Below are 18,732 nucleotides of genomic sequence, written 5' to 3'. Positions count from 1 at the left end.
CCAGAGGCTCATATTCCACCTGATATTATCCCAATACCATCAGGCAAGGAAACTACTTTGCTACAAAAAACAAAGATCTTCAACAACCTCTTTCCTGGAGTTGCTGCCTTAGCATTGGGACTGGAAGTTTTTATAGAGGACCTGCTAACTCTACTTCTTTCTGGAGATGTTCAGGACCAGGATCTGATTCATTCATGGAGCTTGTTTCCTCATTAACTTCCTCCTGAATAGTGCAGGTAGATGGGTGGCTTCTGTCAGCTAGTTGTAATGGCATCATAAGATCATAATTTTGGCCCTGACCCTTCATAGCCACTGCTCCTGGGGCCTCATAACTGTCTAGTGCTGGAATGAGTGTCCAGTCAGGGCAAAGTAATCCCTAAGACATCCCTTGTGTTTAGCTGGGCCTTAGCAAAGAGACATGAATGATTAGGACCTCATTTTTAGAAGTGGTCAGGCAAGATTAATTACTTCACTCAGCCCCTTCTTGGATAAAAATACACTACGGCTGAGTTCCACCTCTTGGTGGGTCTGGAAAGATATAGTCTCATTCTTCTGAGTTACTAAATGCCTCCTCAGCTTCCTTTTTTCTATAGAGTGAAAGGTTTAGAAACAAGATATTACTACCCTGCTTTCAGTCAAGAATGTGTAATACTACCTTATCCTTGAATGAATAAAACAATAACAGCCATTGGGGGTTTGTGAATAGGAGAACAAGGTCATTATCAGAGCCCGTGTGATAAGGTTACCACCTTCTTCCTCATTTCTTGGGTCTGAGCCTGCAGAATTCCCAGTTAACATGACATAAGTCATGCTGGCTTGAAAAATCTAGGAATTGTAATTTCAACACATTTAGAGAGCAACAGACCCAGGAAGGCTGTATTATGGATTTGCTATCAGATTAATATGGTGCAATAAACTGGGTCGAATGTAGGGATATAAGAATCTACAAAAATACCCTTTATTCTAATTATTACTTTGGCAGGAACTAGTTGTACAGTCCAACTTTGTTTCTTAAGGATTTAAAAAATAATTACTTTCCAGACCAGACAGAGGTGGAAAGGGATGGAATTTGTATTTTATATTTTTGAGACAGCCAAGGAGTGTCTTCAGGGATTAGTCAGCCTTTAAAAAACCCATTGTAGTTATAGTAGTGGGGGATCTTTGCACTTCCTTTCTCTAACACTTCTTGGAATGTCATTCCATGGGTAATGTGAAGATAAATATCCGCTGGGCCAAGAGGCTGGAACCAAGCTGAGATTTTGAAAGCTGGAGGAGACCTCCCAGGCTGTTTTATTGATTGATTATGTGCTATCAAGTTGGTGCTGATTCTTAGTGGCTACTAACATACATACGTACATTTTCTCCATGATGACCTGTCCTAAGCTGGTCCTTCAGGTCTTCCAAGGGTACATCTATTGCCACTGTGAGTCAATCCATCTTGCTGCTGGTCATCTTCTTCTTCTCTTTCCTTCCACCTTTCCCGGCATTAAAGCCTTTTCCAGACAGCTAGGTCTTCACATAATGTGTCCAAAGTAGGATAATTCAGTTATTTGTGTCATGAGATCATGAGTAAGAACTGTGAGTTGATTTGTTGATGATCCATTTGTTTGTTTTCTTGGCTGTCCATGGTATTCTCCAACACCAAGTTAAAAAACATCAATATTCTTTCTATCCTGCTTATTATACTAAACACTTTAAAAAACTCATCCCTTCTTTGAAGAATGAGTGACTAATACAGGAGGGGGAAGAACAGCTAATGCTGTATAAGAATTGTGCTGTTGCAACAAGAGAAATTTGTACACCAAATTGTTATGCAACAATCTTTCATTTGAACTGTACAACATCAGAGCAAGTTCAACTGTGTTTTAACACACTTTTAAGTATTATTTAAGGTTAACCATGGCCACAGGTATCTACCTATCTATTAAACTACTATAAGGCTGCTTTGAAAAATAGTGGGGTATCGGTTTGGAGTCTTAGGCATTGAATATTTTGGGAATATGCTTATCACAGCTGGAATGGAAGCAGTTATTATCAAAATTTCCCCACAAATGGAGGATAGTTGGGTAAGTTAAGGGAAGTCAAAGAAACAATTACTTCAACTTTTTCTTCAAGAATATAAATGTTTATTAGGAAAGATACAATTTCTGAACTGCCATGAGTGTAAATGTATGTGATATACATGCATTTGGTGAATTAATTGCCAGTACTATTTTTAATGTTAAAACGTAAGAGAAGAGAAGATGGAAATTATGATCTGTGCTTCTATAGGAGAAACTATAGAAATGAAACTGGGTTCTCTATAAATCTAATCTAAGTAAAGAACAATACTCCACAAATTACTGCTGCCTGGGATTTTCTTCTCCCAGTCAGGCTCGTGCTCAGTGTTTTGACCTTAAATAGCCCTTCTGGATACTGGCTGCAGGTAAAATTTGGAGGCCGCTACGATGGGGATGTATGTAATGTCATGAGCCAGATTCATAGACAACCATAATCATTCCATCAATCAAGTAATTAATGTGTGTATACTACTACAGAATCCTGAAACAGCAATTACACAGTAATGATAAAATAGGATAAAACCAGGATAAATAGAAAAAGAAAAGACAAAAGAAAAACATCCCATAAAAATACAGATGTTAGGAAGAGCTAATAGGTGATGGAAGGCCAACATAAAAGATTGGGTTGTACGGATACTGTACATAAAATGTATCAGCAGTGGAGTCTGCCTTATCACAAAGGGTGATATGATGAACGAAATGCATAACATGCTTTGTGGTTCCCACGATGCACAAATCTAATAATTATGGCTTAGGGTTATGTTATGTGTTAAGCAGGCCACTAAATTGTTCTGTAGATCTTGGTTTAAGAGAATCCTAGCTTTGCATTTTAAGTGAATACTTATAATTATTGTATAATGACTGTTTCAGGATTCTTTAATATGCTGCTTGTAGTGTGGCTGATTTAGAGGATCTGCTTCACAATATGGTGACATCAGATGACTTCAGAGAAATGTTTTTTTTCCAGGAACTGGGAGCATTGTTCTGAAGAAAAGTAAATTGAATTCCTGTTCTGTTTATTCCAATAAATAAAAGTTCAACAAAGGGAGTTTTTTTTTTCCAATTAGAAAATCATAACAACACTGCATTTGACAAAAGGCTCTCTGGGGGAGAACTAATCATAACATTTCCTGCCTTAGACCATTCTGTATCTCAGCATACCCCAACCTGGGAACCTGTCAGATATCTGTACTTCAATTCCCAGAATCCCCCAGCCTCTATGGCGACTTCTGAGAATTCTGGGGGTTAGTCCACAAATCTGGAGAGCATTCAGACAGAAGAAGTCACCTCTTCCTCAATCATGACATTCTCTTAACAATATCAGGGTTACCATTTCATCAGGGTTCTCTGCTCCTCAAAGGATGGAATATTGACCCTGATGACTGTCATTATAAAACAACTATGCAAAATTTTAATTAATACCTGAGCTTCCCGATTTCCTTCCTCCTACCTCTTCCCTTTTATCTTTTCGTGCCATTGCTTAGACTGTGAGCCTGGGGACAGGAACTGTCTTACTTTTCTTATCCACAGTTCCGCTGGTTTTAGGAGCATTTTCAGTTGAAGAATAAAGTGTCAACTTTATTTTGATTTAAAATATTTATAGCCTATCCACTATCCGGTGGATCTTGTAATGGATGAAAATGCTCTAAAGAAATAATACACATTAATCAATTATAAACATGCACTCCACATTAACTAGATGCCCTAGGATTCTCAGAAATAATGGATCCTGGGGCTTGATAAGTGTGACTCGTCATCCAGTAAGCCAACTGTGAAAGTTGCAAAATGAGCAGTGTTGCATCATGGAAGGGAAAAACCGCTTTCTAATTGCATGATTCCTTCCTGTAGGAGTGGTGACCCAGTCAAATCATCACTGCAGACTTTAATCTTGGCACGATTTCTCTGACAGCTTGGAAAAGCCTTTTGCACAGCTGGCTGGGGTTACTGGGGTACATTGTACAAAAATAGTAAACAACAGCAACAACCCAAAACAAGGAAACAAAACAGAGTGCCAAAGCAGTTATTTTCATATGGAGGTGGAAGGGAGCATTTTCACATTAATTTCAGGGATAGAAATTAATTCAATTAATTCTGGACTAGAAAATCCAGAAATGGGGAATGGAATGGAATATCCTGGACATGGGCATGTCTGGCAACCTATAATAATGAACAGGCCTCCAGCCTCCTCAGCCGTTTCTATAGCCTATTAAGAATCTGCCACCAAGCTCTGGCAGCAAGCCACCAATTTACATAAGGGTGCAATTTTCATCCCCCCCTTTAATATGCAGTAAAATGGAAATTTTAAATCTCTGTTAGTTTTAATATGTCTATTTTATTTAATCCCCGAAACAAATATTCTCCCAAAGGACCAAGAATTCTGGGCGCTGCCCCCCCACCCTGATGCCACCGCATCACACTTATCCTCTCAATCCCCAGACAGAGGCCATACAAAGAAAATCAATCTTTGATTATATAATGTTGTGGTCCCAGCCCTTCAGGTGCCCAGTTATCATGGAAACCATGACAAAGAATTTCATTTTTTTGAGCATGTGCAATTTTTTAATGTCATCACTGAAGGGTTTCATCCTCTGCCCATTTGGTTGGCATGATTACCAAGGGAAATCATTTGAAGTCAAAGAGTGTGATTGCAAGGGCAGCTTGGACATTGGCCTGCTTGAACTCCCTCACCTTAAGATGACATTCATCCCCTCTTTAGTCTCCTACACAGGCTAATACTAGTTTTTGTGTGAGTCATGGGGGGGGGGGGGGGCGGAAGAAACTGAATATGGATGTCAGAAGTTTTAACTTCCGTTTCTTACCAGAAAATAAGAGGCCAGCATTTCATTTCATAATTCATTTCAACTTGTGGTTACATCTGAAAGGTTGATCCTGCACAGAGTCTGCTAAATTCAGCATCAGATTTATTCTTGGTAAACAAAGGACACTGATAAATCTAAGAAGAAACCTGAAGGCATCAGAGTTTGGGTAAGTCAATGATTACTCTTAAAAGGCCATCAAGGGAGCCTGTTTCTATGCTCTCCACTATCTAAGGCTGGAAAGAGTGACTGAGATCACACACTGCTGTAAGCCATGGTTAGGTTAACCATGACTTCTTCCATAAACTACAACTGCTTTGATTCGCACAAACTGCCAAACTGTAAACCTTGACCTATATGCCTCTGACATATTTTGGACAAAGGCAGAGCAGGAAGCCTTTTTGGGAACACTTTTGACAACAGTAAAAATATATCCCTTTTTAGTGAAAAAATAAGGAAAATGTTTGAATTTACTGATGAAATTCAAGAGAGTGAAGGAGCACAGGACATATTGGCTATTTCTGGAATTGGCCTTATTGCCTTTCTTAGTTGCCTTTCGTGATCGTAGCCATATCAGAGTGGCAGTACTGCATTTACCGTACTTTGTGTTCTTTGGGGAGAATTCTATGAAACCCTTTTAAAATAGCACCAAAGCAGTAGTAGAAAGGTAAACAGAGATTACAGTTCCAGTCATGAAATGAGTACATTTAAAGAGGCATACTTTGATCCCTCCCATGACCATTTCTTTTTACTCCAGAAAATTTAACTGGTGATCACTTGGTGCAGTTGCTCATGTGTTACCTTCATCAGTGTAAACTTTTGTTTTCGCCACCTGGTGAAAATTCTTCACAAATGGTGCTTGAAACAATATTTTAGTTTCAATTTTAATACCAAAGAAGTGAATGAAAAACTTGTTTTGAACTTGAGTAGGATACTAGGAGAGGTTACAATCTTGTGTACACCTACCAAAGGATTATACTAACAAGAATTAACTGTGAAGTCCCCAAGTCAAAGTGGCACAAGTAATTCATAACGTGTCCTTGCCTATTTCCCCACTTGGTATTTATAAGCATCTTCATAGCATCACCCAGCAATAGCTGAAGTGATATAAACCCTGTCTTCATTACAATGGTCGGATGACTTTAGAAGTTACTAAGTCATTAGTAGGGAAATACTCTTTAGCTAAGAGATACTCATACCTATCATACACATCAAAACACTAAGTATCTTGAATAGCCTAATGCCAAACAGGTTGGATTTAGATTTAGTCATATTTGGATAGATTCATTGACACCGTGACCATCTTCAGTAACATTAATTTCAAGGATCTATTCTAAATATGGTTAAATCCAGATGCACCTCATATAAGTGGCAATGATGGTTGTTATTAATTGGAGTTGACATTTGATTAATTGATAAATGATGCTCTTTTGCTTTTCATCTTGCCTTAACAACATTGACGATATGCACATTTGCCTAAGAAGTATTTTTGAAATCGCTTCCTCAAATATCCTGCCTATCTCTCAAAGATAGGGAATACAGCCATTTTGGGAGAGTTAATGGGGTGAACTTTGGTTTGGGGGAACTTTCAAAAACCAGGAAACCCTTCTGTTTGTAAGGAACAAAGACCAGCCCAGTAGCAGCCAACATCAGTTGAGGAGGAGGCTAACAACAAAACTGGATCTAGAACTGAGACATATTTATCTAGATCCAAAGATGCTATGAAATGGGCAAGTCATCCTCCTTCATAGCTCTGGAACAAGAAAGCTTTTAAGTGTAGCTTGACAGATAGTTTTATACTTTATTCTTCCTCAGCCAATAGGAAAATACCTTTTTCCAAAGTATGGTAAGACTCCGCATGGGCCTGTTGCAGGAGCAATCTCAAATGGCAGTGATCTAAGAGTGCTATGGGGCTCATTCCCTCCACATTTCAAGAGCTGTGCAAAATCACAGCCCCCTCTGTAACACTGCATGGAGATTTTGAAGCTCAGTTTCCAGAGTATATGCCTAACCAACACATCTTACTTTCATTATATACATTTTGCTATTATATTTTACTCCAAAGAATCCAAGGAGTGTATTTGGAGACACCTATCAAAACTCAGAATTCCCTACAGAGACATAACTACGATGACCTTCCAACTATGTTGCGATGACAACTCCCAGCCATTATGAATAATTATTTATAACTTTAATTCTATAGCGTAGGTTCTTCACCATTCAAGGCAGCTGTACATTTGAAACAAGGTCCTATCTAATGGGCCCCCAGATTAGCTAGCACAGATCAGTAAGTTTTACCACTGGCAGTAGGCTTTTGGGGAGCACTAGAACCTTCTGCTTATCATTTAAAATTTCTCATAATGCCCTGAAGTAGCTTCAGTCAGGCATGATGGGAAATGGAAAACTTTAAAATTTTAATTTCATTTAATTTGAGGATAAAGGTCTGCAATTTTGTGATACCTTTAAGTCACTGGATTGTGAAATGATGCATAAGGTGGATTTGTTTATTACTATTTTAGTAAGTGGAAGTTACAGATATATAACAATAGTTAGTGCCATTAATTATGTGAACAGTGGCAGAAGTAGATACTTGTCTACTTCTGCCAGAAAGGTCAGAAACCAAAGAAATAGATAACAATAAATGGGATGGTTAGGGCAAAGCATGGCATGAGAGACCATGTCAGGGCAGTTTCTTGAAGATGTCAGGTGCTTGCAGCTGTAGGGGGAAATGAAATGCCTTGTGTTTGTCCTGATAAAACTAGAGATTTCACTATTCCTCCACAGCCAAGTTAATCTTTTGGGGATATATATATCCCCAAAATAGCTGTGAACAAGCTTATCCCCAATTCTAATATATATATATATATATATATATATATATATATATATATATATATATATATTAGAATTGGGGATAAGCTTGTTCACAGCTATTTTGTAGTTTATTTGTTGTTGTTGTTTTTATTGTCAAGGAATCCTCTCCTCCTGAACTCTACTAATATGATGGATTTGAAAACCTGTGTGTATATATGTGCGTGTATGAATCAGAAGCTAGTTGGGGGACTTTGGGTCAATCCTTCTTACTCAGCCCTAGAATGGGAAGTAAAAAAATATATCTACCAATTTGCACTGGAACAGTATGGTAGATTATGGTCCATAGCCTTCAGTGGAGATGCCTTCAACCTGCTGTGGATTGATTCAGGGTGAAGATGATGATGATGATTTATTTTGTCCCTTCTTTCAGGCTGTTTGAGATCTTCTTGTCAATACCATTTCTGTCCCATTTGTCCATTGGTGGGAAAAAAAATGTTTAAGAGGTTGGCCAAGCAGCTTATCCAAGAAGTGGACTCAGATGGAAAATTGATTCCTGTGAGCAGCCTGGCCCAGAATGATGGCTTTCAGCTTCTCTCTTTGGTGACTAAAAAACAACATAAGTATAGGTGGCCTTGGAATAGTAGAAAGTATTCCCCAACCTCTTTCAAACTGGCAGACATACTCCAAGAAGAAGCAACAATAGAAATAGGTATGCTTGATCAAATTAATTCATAGACATCTTTCTGGATAAGCTCTGTTTGGACAGTTTTCTGGGAGTCCTAAAAGCAAAGGAGAAACATAGTGGTCTTTCAGGAACCATGCCCAAATTGTGCATCACATCAGACTCACAGACTTAGCACAGACTATGTGGCTTCCTCTTTCGATTTGAAGGCCAATCTTTTGCAGCCATTTCCCTGATTCAGATATAATCCTGAGCGTACTCATTGCACTAAGCCATAAACCATGGTTTACAAACCACAGTGGCAGGATTCATACAACTTGCTAAGCAAAAACCAAACCAACCACTTTATACTTCAGCATGATGTGTGAATTCAGGGACCTGCGGTTATTTCTTACTGGGAAGGAATCCAAGCATATAAAAGAGAGGAAAATGTGTAAGGAATAACAATTAGACCACTGTATTCGGATCATGAATTTTGCTTATTTTTAATTTTTTTTAGAACTGAAACATTCCGAGCCACTTTTATTTTCTGCTAACACATGCTACAAATCTGGAGGACGGCTGAACTTTAAGATACGGTCTGCAGAAGTGGATGTTGGTGGGTTGGCCTTGGCTTGCTTGAATGCCACTCCAGTACATCTCAGAAAAACCTGTGTGGACCCAGGAGAGCTGTGGTGAGCATGGCTTTGCCTATTTTTACACAAAGGTTGGACAAGAATGGAATAATAGGAGCTAATTACAGTACTAACCAGGTAGTTTTCTTGAGAATTGTACCTTAACAAATATATTGTGTCTTGGAAACATTCATAATCCAACCATGAAGGAGATGATCAGATTTTTGGTATTAAAAGCTGCAGAGAGGGATAAATAAATGACTTTGACCTACCTGCTGCAATCTATTTGGAGACTTTCTTTATGAGTTGCAATGAAATGAGTGGGAGCTACGGTGCTCTGGCAGAGCCCCTATAAATCTGAGACTTTCTCCAGGAGAAAGTCCTGGCGCATAACATTCATGCTACCTTGTGAGAGGGCTTTATCATCTGGATTTTCGTTTGAGTAGCCTGCCTACAACACAACAAACTCCCCACTGTATAGAGGAAACCCAGTCAAGATGTTTTGAGGCAGTTTACCACAGTCTCCCTCTGGACTTAGGTGATGGGAAGAATCAGAGAAGAAAATGGGGAGTTTTGTCGATTGTCTGAGGTTTAAGCTACTAGCTCCCAGGACTTAGTTGAAAACAAACAAAATTGGGGAGCCAAAGATTCTGTTGTCTAGAGCAATAAGCCTTTTAAAGCCTTTATACTTGGGAATGGTAGAGAAGTTGCTTTGATCCTAATTTAGAGTCTGCCATGCCCCTTGCTTTATGTTCTGTCTCTGCTAAGGAGGGCTGTATTCACCTCTCATCCTTCCCAGTCTCCTCCTTTCCGGGATTTCCAGCATTCCTGTGTTGATCTAAGTCTGTTGAAAACTGTTTCTGCAGCCTACAGTCCTGGCCTGGTCTTAGGTACAGGAATTGGGGAATGGAGAGAAGCTGTGGAAAGGGTAGTTAAACACAGAGCTGAGCTTATGGTCCAGCCTGTTGCTTTTAGGGCCATCATCTGGTATGGAGCAGTTCGTTGGTAGAAAGGATGTCTTTCTTATCCTTCACTGTAGACAGGATGCCATCATATCTGTTACTGCAGACAGTAAAATGCTTGGGGCCAATCCTAGCCTAGAGAACATGATATCTCTGGGAGGATTTCATTCTGGCGCCTTGGATGGTCCCTCACCAGAGAATAAAGAAGTTCCCAGCAATAGCATGAGAAGCTTCAGAACTCTAACCTTATTGTAGGAACTGCAGCTGTGACACTCTTGCATTTTGTTTTCAGGAAGATGGATATGTCCCTCAGTGTTATCCAGCAAATCTACCCTAAACTCAATGTCTACATTGTGACAGAAGTTTTGGAGATAACAGAGCCCTTTCTGATTGAAGAGACTGTCCAGACAGGTGGCAAGGGAGAGGTCTCTGCAGCGGATATACTTAAGATCCAGGTGCGGTTATCATTTTGGCTTCATCTTTTTGGTGTTTCTTGCTTTTCAAATGAGCAGTTTAATACCAAACTAGCACCCCTGCCTCAGGAGTCCTAAAGGAGGAGCTGATTGCTGACTAATAGCAGTGGGTTTGCTGATAGGGTGTTCTGTGTGTTTCATAGGAACAAATCCACAAACTAAACCACTCTGACCAGACCATGAGTTCAGCCCCTAGAGCCTCTCCAACAACTGCCATCCAGTTTTAATTTTTAAATGTGCAATTAGGAGGAAAAAATGGCTCAGTTAAGCAGTAGTACTTAGTGTAACTGGGCTGACCTTGAAAAACTAATCAAGGCTGGGCCTAGATTAGTAGTTGGATAATAAGAGACCAGCAGGAAGTTTCAGGGCTGTAAGGAAGTAAAAAGAAAAAAAAATCCTGACAAAGGCTATATCAAACCACTTCCACAGGGTGGCAAAAACAAAACATAACATAACAAAACAAACCCCACTCCTATGTGGATGAATATCAAGCTTTACTTAAACTTTTTTTTTTTTTTTTTTTAGGAAAAAGTGTTTAAATGCATGGGGAGTAAGCATATAACCTGTTTCTTTTGGTCTTGGCGCTGCCTACTTTGTTGTGGAGGCCCCATCTATTTTTTGGAGTGTGGGCCTGGCATACTACTGAAAGACCAAAAATGGCCCCTGATACTAAATGTATTCCACACGCCTGCCTTAGGGCACAGAGGGCAGCCCTTGACTGGCAGCTTTTGGGAGGGCACAGTGCTGTTGTGCCACAAGAGCACAATCAATAATGTAGCAGATTAATGTGAGGAATAGGCGACTGGGAAGCATACCAACTCACTGCAGAAAGATTAGTACATTTGTGCAAAAGTATAGCTTTATTTTTTTAATGTGTGCCATAAAGTGGACTTGCAGGAAAGAGAGATTTTGGAAAAATACATAAGCAGGTGTACTGAACCAAGAAAATGGAATGAACATGTAGTTCATTTACTCTGAAGTGAACATAATGAGGGCTACTGAAAGAGGAGTAGTGTTCCCTACTTATGTTTAGGTAAAGGGGGCTCCTGACCGGCCATTGCTGGAAACGAGATGGGTGGGATATATTCTCATGATCTTTGACTCCATCTGGTAATCTTAGGGCCATGAGAGTCAGGCAAACTGTGACTGGTCACTAGAGTGTGGATTCACCACAGCCTATGCTTTCTGTGAGATGACGAGGATGACTATGGATTGCTAGCTTGCTTCCTTCACAATCTGTGACTTGGTCTGCTATAAGACATCCTTAACATTCTGTGCTCAAATCCCCAGGGTCAGCACAAGACAATGAAAAATAAGTCCATGCTAATTCCTCGGGGTACGGTGATGGCCTATGGGGTTGAGAAACTCCAAACCTGTGAAGAAGACCTAGGTGAGTGAAAACAGTGAAAAATGTTGCGCTGATTTGCCTGCCATACTACAGTTCAGGCAACTCCGTTGTGTTTCTGTTCCTTCTAATTTCTTTGCATTTTTTTGTTCCCTGTAGGTTATCTCAGCCAGAGGTTTCAATCAACGTTGGTTCCCTCACTCACTTATGATGGTATGTTTAATATTTCTGCTTTCCAAAATTTGTGTGTATGAATACTAGAAAAAACCATGACTGTTTGTGGAGCAATCTAAGCAAATAAATAAATTAACAAGATAGATCTGTGAACCAGAGATCACACAAGATGAGTTTTAACAGTGGGTAAGACACTGTGGTTAAATTTGCAAAAATGCTAGACTAAAATCTGGTTGGTTAGTTTGGGGCTCAGTATATGGAGTAAAGTCAACCAACACTGTTTCCTTATAGTTCAGTGAATTGTGTGAACCTAGACAACTGGGTTAATTCTATAAACCATATCTAAATAAAGTGGATGTGCATGTTGGATGAAGTCTGGCTAAGAAGATAGGGGAAAGAGATGGGAAGTTGTCTGGGTTTCCATGTCAACAAAAGGCCCCCTCTAGTCTAGCCACCAGAAGGCAACATGGCACTACAGCTTCATAGTTGCCTGGCAGTCACCAGTTAGAGAGGGACAATGTGCAAGAATCTATTTTAAGAATGAGAAAGCAATGGCCCTCCACATAGGTATCTGCAGCTAGCTTAATGATGAAACTATGTTGTGAAGTCATGAAGCATACTCCACTGTTTTGTACTTGTGTTATGACTTCACATACAAGTACTGTATGTAAGTGGAGGACTTTGTATTGAGCATTGCACTTTTTATTCCTTCCCCTTCTGGGACACTGATGGCCCTCCACCTGTTACTGAATGAGAATTCCCAGCATATCTCATTATTGATCATACTGGCTGGAATTGCTGGTTGTTGTAGTTCACCAACATTTGGAGAACCACAGGTTCTCCACCCTCAGTTGCATCTCTTTGTACAGGATAACTACTAGTATTATATCTATCTCTGTTGAATTTCCAAATGTTGTGTGATAGTAGATTGGGGGGGGGGGTGGTATAATTTTATTAAGGATTGTTTAAAAAGGAGATAAAAACTGATGCAAACTAATAAAAAGTAATAAAAAGAAAAGAAGAAAAAAATTAAAAATTAAGTTAAAAGTGTAAGAAAGGAAAAAAAGTAAAAGAAAAATAGAAAAGAAAGAAAAAAGATACAAAGAAGTGGCTTCTGATCTTTACAGCAGTTATAAGTACAATTATAAATTTACCTCTTACTCTATGGTTACAAAATAACTCTTTTTTCTATAATCTGTCCTGCCTATTCATCAAAATCATAAATCATAAGTTCATTTTTTTCTGTTTCATGCAAAAAGTCTATAACGGGTTTCCAATCAGCAATAAATATAGATATTGTCTTTTCTCTGATCAAAGAAGTCAGTTTAGCCATCTCAGCAAGTTCCATCATCTTCACCAACCATTTGTCTATTGTGGGTAATGCCAAATCTTTCTAAGTAGATTAGTGAATCTTCTCCATTCATGGGTACAAGCTTGGAGAACCCTCCATTTTTAATCTTATTGTCTCTGGGTCAATAAAAAGGTAACATGGGGTAAACAATATGTCCTAATGTTCCTGTTCTTTCACCTATTCCAAAGAGAGAATATTTCTTCTTCTGCTGAATTTCAAGCTAATATTTATTTTCCTCTTTTCATGTTAGTATTCCAGAACGAACTGGGCTCTTCAATCACAGGCAAGTAATTATTGAGTTTTGATTCACCCTTGGGTTCAGTCTCCCCAGTAATGCAGATCTCTTTTATAAGTTCAGTATTGTCTTATAGAAGTGCCAGTCAGGTGGTAGACAGAGGCCCAGCAATATGGGTCACAGAAAATGTACTCTTTTAAAAAAAAACAGACTAAAAATATGTTCTGTTGAAATAACACTAATAATCTTAACCAAACCAATAATCTTTAGATGCCCAGCAAGTGAAAGATGTAGTTAAGGAAGCGTATGAGCCACTGATATGCCAGACCCAGCCTTTAAAGAAGCATCTTTTGGAGTCCTTTGAGATATTCCTGGAGAATGGAGACGTTTCCACTGTACAGTCCATGGTATGTTCCTTTTTTGGCTGCTTGACAGATTAAAGCTCTTCATTTGTGCTGTAGCCTTCTGTGCAAATATCCTTGGATTTATCACTTTGTTTCTCCATCTCTTTGCTTGTCCTTGTCCTTATATAAATCATCCCCTCCACCCCTTTCCTAATATCTCAAGCAGACTGCCCCAACCATATGCCTTCCAGGTGGGTTGGGAGAAGAGGTCTCAGTATTCCCGGCTAGTCTGTTGGCTCGGAATTCTGGGAATTATAGTTCCAGCACATTTGGAAGATTGTTTAGGTCATTTCTCCACTGCCATCTTCTATTCATCCGGTCAAAATAACAACAGTGAGGATAAACTTTACATCATTTAATGATGGCTGGATGATGCTGTGAAAATACTTTTAAGTTAGTAGTGGGGTACCATCCCTAGAGCTACACATACAGCAGAATGAGGTGGACATGTCTTGAAGCAACTATATGGTCTGTACTGCTTTAGGTATTGAGTAGGAGACATGATTTTTGAAAATACAACCTTCTATAGGTACAAATCAAGCCCCTAAGGCTGGAAGCAGTTCTCCACAAGCAGGGGTTTTTTTCCCCGAATTTCTACTGCCAGCTTTAGTTGCTAATGTCAAGTAACCTGAATGTAGGCCAGAAAGTAGTGCTTTTCCCAACATTGTGGACCACGCTGCCCCCAGAGATAGGGCTGGCCCCTTTGCTCTTGGTGTTCTGGAATGCCTTAAAAACTCCTGTTTAAGTGAATGGATGGTGACTGGAAATTTTTTTTAATGATATTATTCTGTTTTGAGCGGGCTGAGTTTTCATTTATGGATTGCTTATGCATATTTTTATTGTTCCCTACCCAGAGTTGATTGATTAGGGTGGTATTAAAATCAAGTACATAAATCAATCAATCCTGCATATCCATACAAATTGTGAACCAGGGAGAAAGGATCTAGATAAAAACTCTCCCTGCTAAGTTTCCTTTTTTTTTTTTTTTTTAAATTTGCAGGACCATTTTTACACAAAGAAGGACTGGATCCCTCCTCCTGCTGTTTGAAGTGGCACAGTCCATTCCATTATCCCAGGTCTCCACAAGTTCTTTCTGCTGCTTCTGTAGATTGTTTATGTGTGGAATCCTGTCCAGGTTAATTGCTGCTTGAATGTTTAGTCTAAGAATCTACCCGCAGTTGAAGTAGCAGAACTGTGCTCCAACTTCCTGTTTAGTTGCTTATATTTTGCCTGTTTACTCCAGTCCTACTCCTACCCAAATGTATTTTCTCGGCTCCTCTATCTAGGCATGCTGTTTATGTTCCAAGAGCCCCTTGACTGTTACATAGCAGAAATAATTATTCTCAAATTTTGTGAACATTTATTTATTTATTAGATTTACATCCCATTTTTTTTTCTCTTGGAGCTCAAGGTGGTATACATACCATGCTTTCCTCCCTCTAAATCTTTTCTCACAACAACCCTTTGAGCAGGATTGAACTAAGATATAGTAACTGGCCCCAAATCATTCACTGAACATTCATGGCTGAGATCAGGTCTGAACCTGGGTACTCCCTAGTCTTAGTCTATCACTTTAACCACTACACCATGGTGGGCATAACCATACTGTGTTTATTATGTGGCAACTCTCTACTTGACTGACTGATTGATATAAATTTCCTCCCACCAGCTGGAGCTTTCCATGGCAGGTGACAATCCTGATTGTTCTAAGTTGGATTCGTTGAATGAAGAACTCCGAGTTCCAGTGGAAATGCTGCTATCCTACTTAGGGGCTTTTCAAGACACTAAAATAGGAGAAAACCGAGACCTCTGGGGACCAATACACTTCCTTTGCTCTTCTATAGACGGTACAAGAAACTATCAGTTAGATGTTGTTGTAGCTATATAGTCCTCTTTGCTTTTCCAAGCTTGGAAGTTATGTCTGTACCTGAGTCAGAACTTAGTAGGTCATTCCCAACCTTCTACAAGGAGCAGAATTTATTGTAGGAAGAGATTGTGCCTGAAGTGGAAGAAAACTCAGACCAAGAACCCTGGAAAAGGGGCAGAGATCCAAATGAAGAGGAAGCGCAGCTAGGCCAGAAGAAGAAGTAGGGGCATAGCTGACCCAAGCACAGGCAAACCAGGCAACCATCTAGTTGCCAAAAGTCTGAAGCAGTGGTTTCTAGGAAGTAAATCCTGGTTTGGCCATTTGAGACATTTGAATGTTGTTGTTTTTTTCTGTAGCATTACATGCACAAGAAGCTTATAGTAATTTGTTTCAACATCTTTACAAGTAATGCAGTAGAATTCCTGTCTTTCAGATGGGAAGTCTGTAGCCGGGAGAAAAGCATTTTCAACACTAAAATAACATATGGAAGAATCATAATTAGCCATGCTCTCTTCCGCATATACTCTCCCATAAGACCAAGTTTGGCTAATGCCATTTCTCCCCCTAAACTCTCCCTCCTCACCTGAATTTCACCAGAATCTTTTCTGCAATGGTTGAAAGAGTGGTGCTGTTCTTTGCCATGACATTTCTTTAACCACTGCCATTAGCTGAATTCTATATAAAGTGGAGCAACAGTGCTTATAGCTGATCTGGGCACTTACTTGCAGCACTGTGTTCTCCTTGTATTAGCCCTCAGGACAATAACGTAGATGATGGATGAATGAAACTGCCAACTAGTTCGGAATCACTCTAAGGTTGATTCTGCACTGAAGGCCTTTTGGTTGCTGAGGCACAATTGTGCCAGCTGATTTTTGTTGCTGTTCACAGCACATGCTGCTCTATGATTGTGTTAATGAATACAGTGCCAACTGTGCACTTATGTGGATGCCCACCGAAAATGAGACTTTCCATTCCCCTGAAAGTCTGACTTACTATTTTTATCATCAAAGAAGAGGAAAGGAAGACATCCATAAATTCCTTGCCCATAAATGCTTTCCTCCATCCCAAGGCAAAAGTGAAGAGAGAGCAATGCTGCAAAGTCGGTTCTGCAACTCTGAAGACACCCCCACTAGTAAGAGCTGTAATGTTACCAGTTTGGGACACTCACACCTCAAAAGAGCACAGAAACTATACTCAGTAGCAATGAAGTAATAAGAGGTCTGGGGAAAATTGTATATTCTGGAGGCAACAGAAGACTGTGAAGTGAGGGGTACAAATATATCAAGCAGGAAAAAAAATGAGTGTAGATTAGTCTCACATGTGACAACGTCATGGTATGAATGATACCTGTCTCTGTTTTTGCATTAACAGATTTAGACTATGAGATGATGCCCCTCTTAGAGAAAATGTTGGAAAAGAAACAACTGGCCAAACCAGTGGAGATGGTGAGACCCTACTGTCTTAATTCTTTGCTGTATTATTTTCTAACCTGCTGTAATTTCAAACATGTATGCCTAAGAAAGCAGGTAGCCAGAACTGATGCTCTTAGTCAGAGGTCCACTGAGATCTTATATAAGGGTGCATTTAGGTAGAGGTGTGCCAACTCCCTGGAAGAGAGTGACTCTCAGTTAAAAGGGAAGTGCTTTGTTTGTGAACTGGGCATCCCAGTGGCCTTGTGGTCACTGGGAGCCCTGCTGCCATAAGCTGGACTGCCTGTTCAGGAGCGTTGTTTTCATTATCTGGGCTTTTAAGGACCACAGCTCCTGCTGGCTGAGTAATGAGCCAAAGGCGTGGTTGGAAATTGGGAGGGCCAGTGAAGAAGCAAAGCGTGGTGGGGAAAAAGAAGCTGGTTTCCCCAGGTTCTAGTTTGTTGCATGGAAGCCCAGTGGCATGTCCGGCTGCAGCCATAGGTTATTCTCCATGTCTGGCAGGATTTTGGATATCGTAGCTAGGGCTGATTTGATGGTGAAAGTGGGAATACGTGCAGCACCTTGGGGATGTTGGCGGGGAGACAATTTTGAAGGCCAGGAGAAGGAAGAAGACTATGTAAGTACTATTCCTTCAGTATAATTAGAGACAAAGCTATGTGGGATGAGCTGCCAGGGGCAAGAAGAACTGAAGAAGGGCTATTTGCCCTTGGTCTCAAGCTCAAAGAAGCCTGAAATGTAGGTTTTTGGTTTATTTTACTTAAGATAATCAGATTATGCCTCCCCTTTTTTTATTTACTGTATGTTGTCATTTTTATTTTTATTATGGCTAAAGCCCTCAAAAAGTGGAAGTAGCTTGAGCTTCTCTCAGCAGCCTTTCCTCACCCATTGCCCTCTAGATGTGTTGGACTACAACTTCGATAATCCAAGCTAGCATGACATGGGGCAACTGGCTGGTGTATGACAGGAGTTACAAACCAAAACATTTCTTTAGAAAAGGCTGCTGTACAAGAGATCCAAGGAAGGGGGTTTCCATCAATCTCAGCATTTCTGAGTTGGAGTCCTGAACTATGATAGGTGCCTGGCATGGGTGATAATGAGCTGGCCAACCCATTGTTTAAAACTAGGAGCAGATCTCATGATTTTTGCTGGACTTTCTATTCTGTATCTCTGACTGCCCAGTTACTGGCATTTGTAAATTGGTCTTTTCACGATCTCTCTCTCCCACTCCCTCCCTTTTCTCTCTCACTCATTCTCCTGCTTGACCTCAAAAGATGGAATACACCTTGGAGTGGGTTCTTTCTGGGGAAGAAGGCGGCACTTTCACTCTTCCATCCCATTCCCTGACGGAGGAGGAAGCTGATCTCATCTTTGAGATGCTGCAAATCTGTGGGCTGGATTTAGAAGCTGGGGAAAATTCCATCACTTGTCAGTGGAACAATGATGCCTGCTCTGAACTGGCTGCTCTCTATTCCAGCTTGTATGCCCTGCAGTTCCTAAGTGGATGA

The 18,732-nt window shown here is 40.0% G+C and overlaps 1 protein-coding gene across 1 annotated transcript; it reads left to right on the top strand.

Annotated features, from left to right (window-relative positions):
* The first annotated feature begins 8,182 nt into the window (after positions 1 to 8,182).
* LOC112541668 (gasdermin-D-like) lies at positions 8,183 to 18,732 on the top strand. Its single transcript, XM_025172172.1, has 10 exons — positions 8,183 to 8,399; positions 8,872 to 9,046; positions 10,241 to 10,403; positions 11,712 to 11,815; positions 11,942 to 11,979; positions 13,542 to 13,574; positions 13,797 to 13,933; positions 15,600 to 15,777; positions 17,169 to 17,242; positions 18,499 to 18,732. Exons 1-10 carry the CDS (start codon positions 8,183 to 8,185, stop codon positions 18,730 to 18,732), a joined length of 1,353 nt encoding a protein of 450 aa, XP_025027940.1.

Source organism: Python bivittatus, unplaced genomic scaffold (assembly GCF_059951505.1).
Source record: "Python bivittatus isolate LINGU-HERP-01145 unplaced genomic scaffold, Pbiv_v1 ctg000410_np1212, whole genome shotgun sequence".
Classification (NCBI taxonomy): domain Eukaryota; kingdom Metazoa; phylum Chordata; class Lepidosauria; order Squamata; family Pythonidae; genus Python; species Python bivittatus.
Note: the sequence above shows the minus strand (reverse complement) of the source record. Positions and strands in the feature narration are given on the sequence as shown.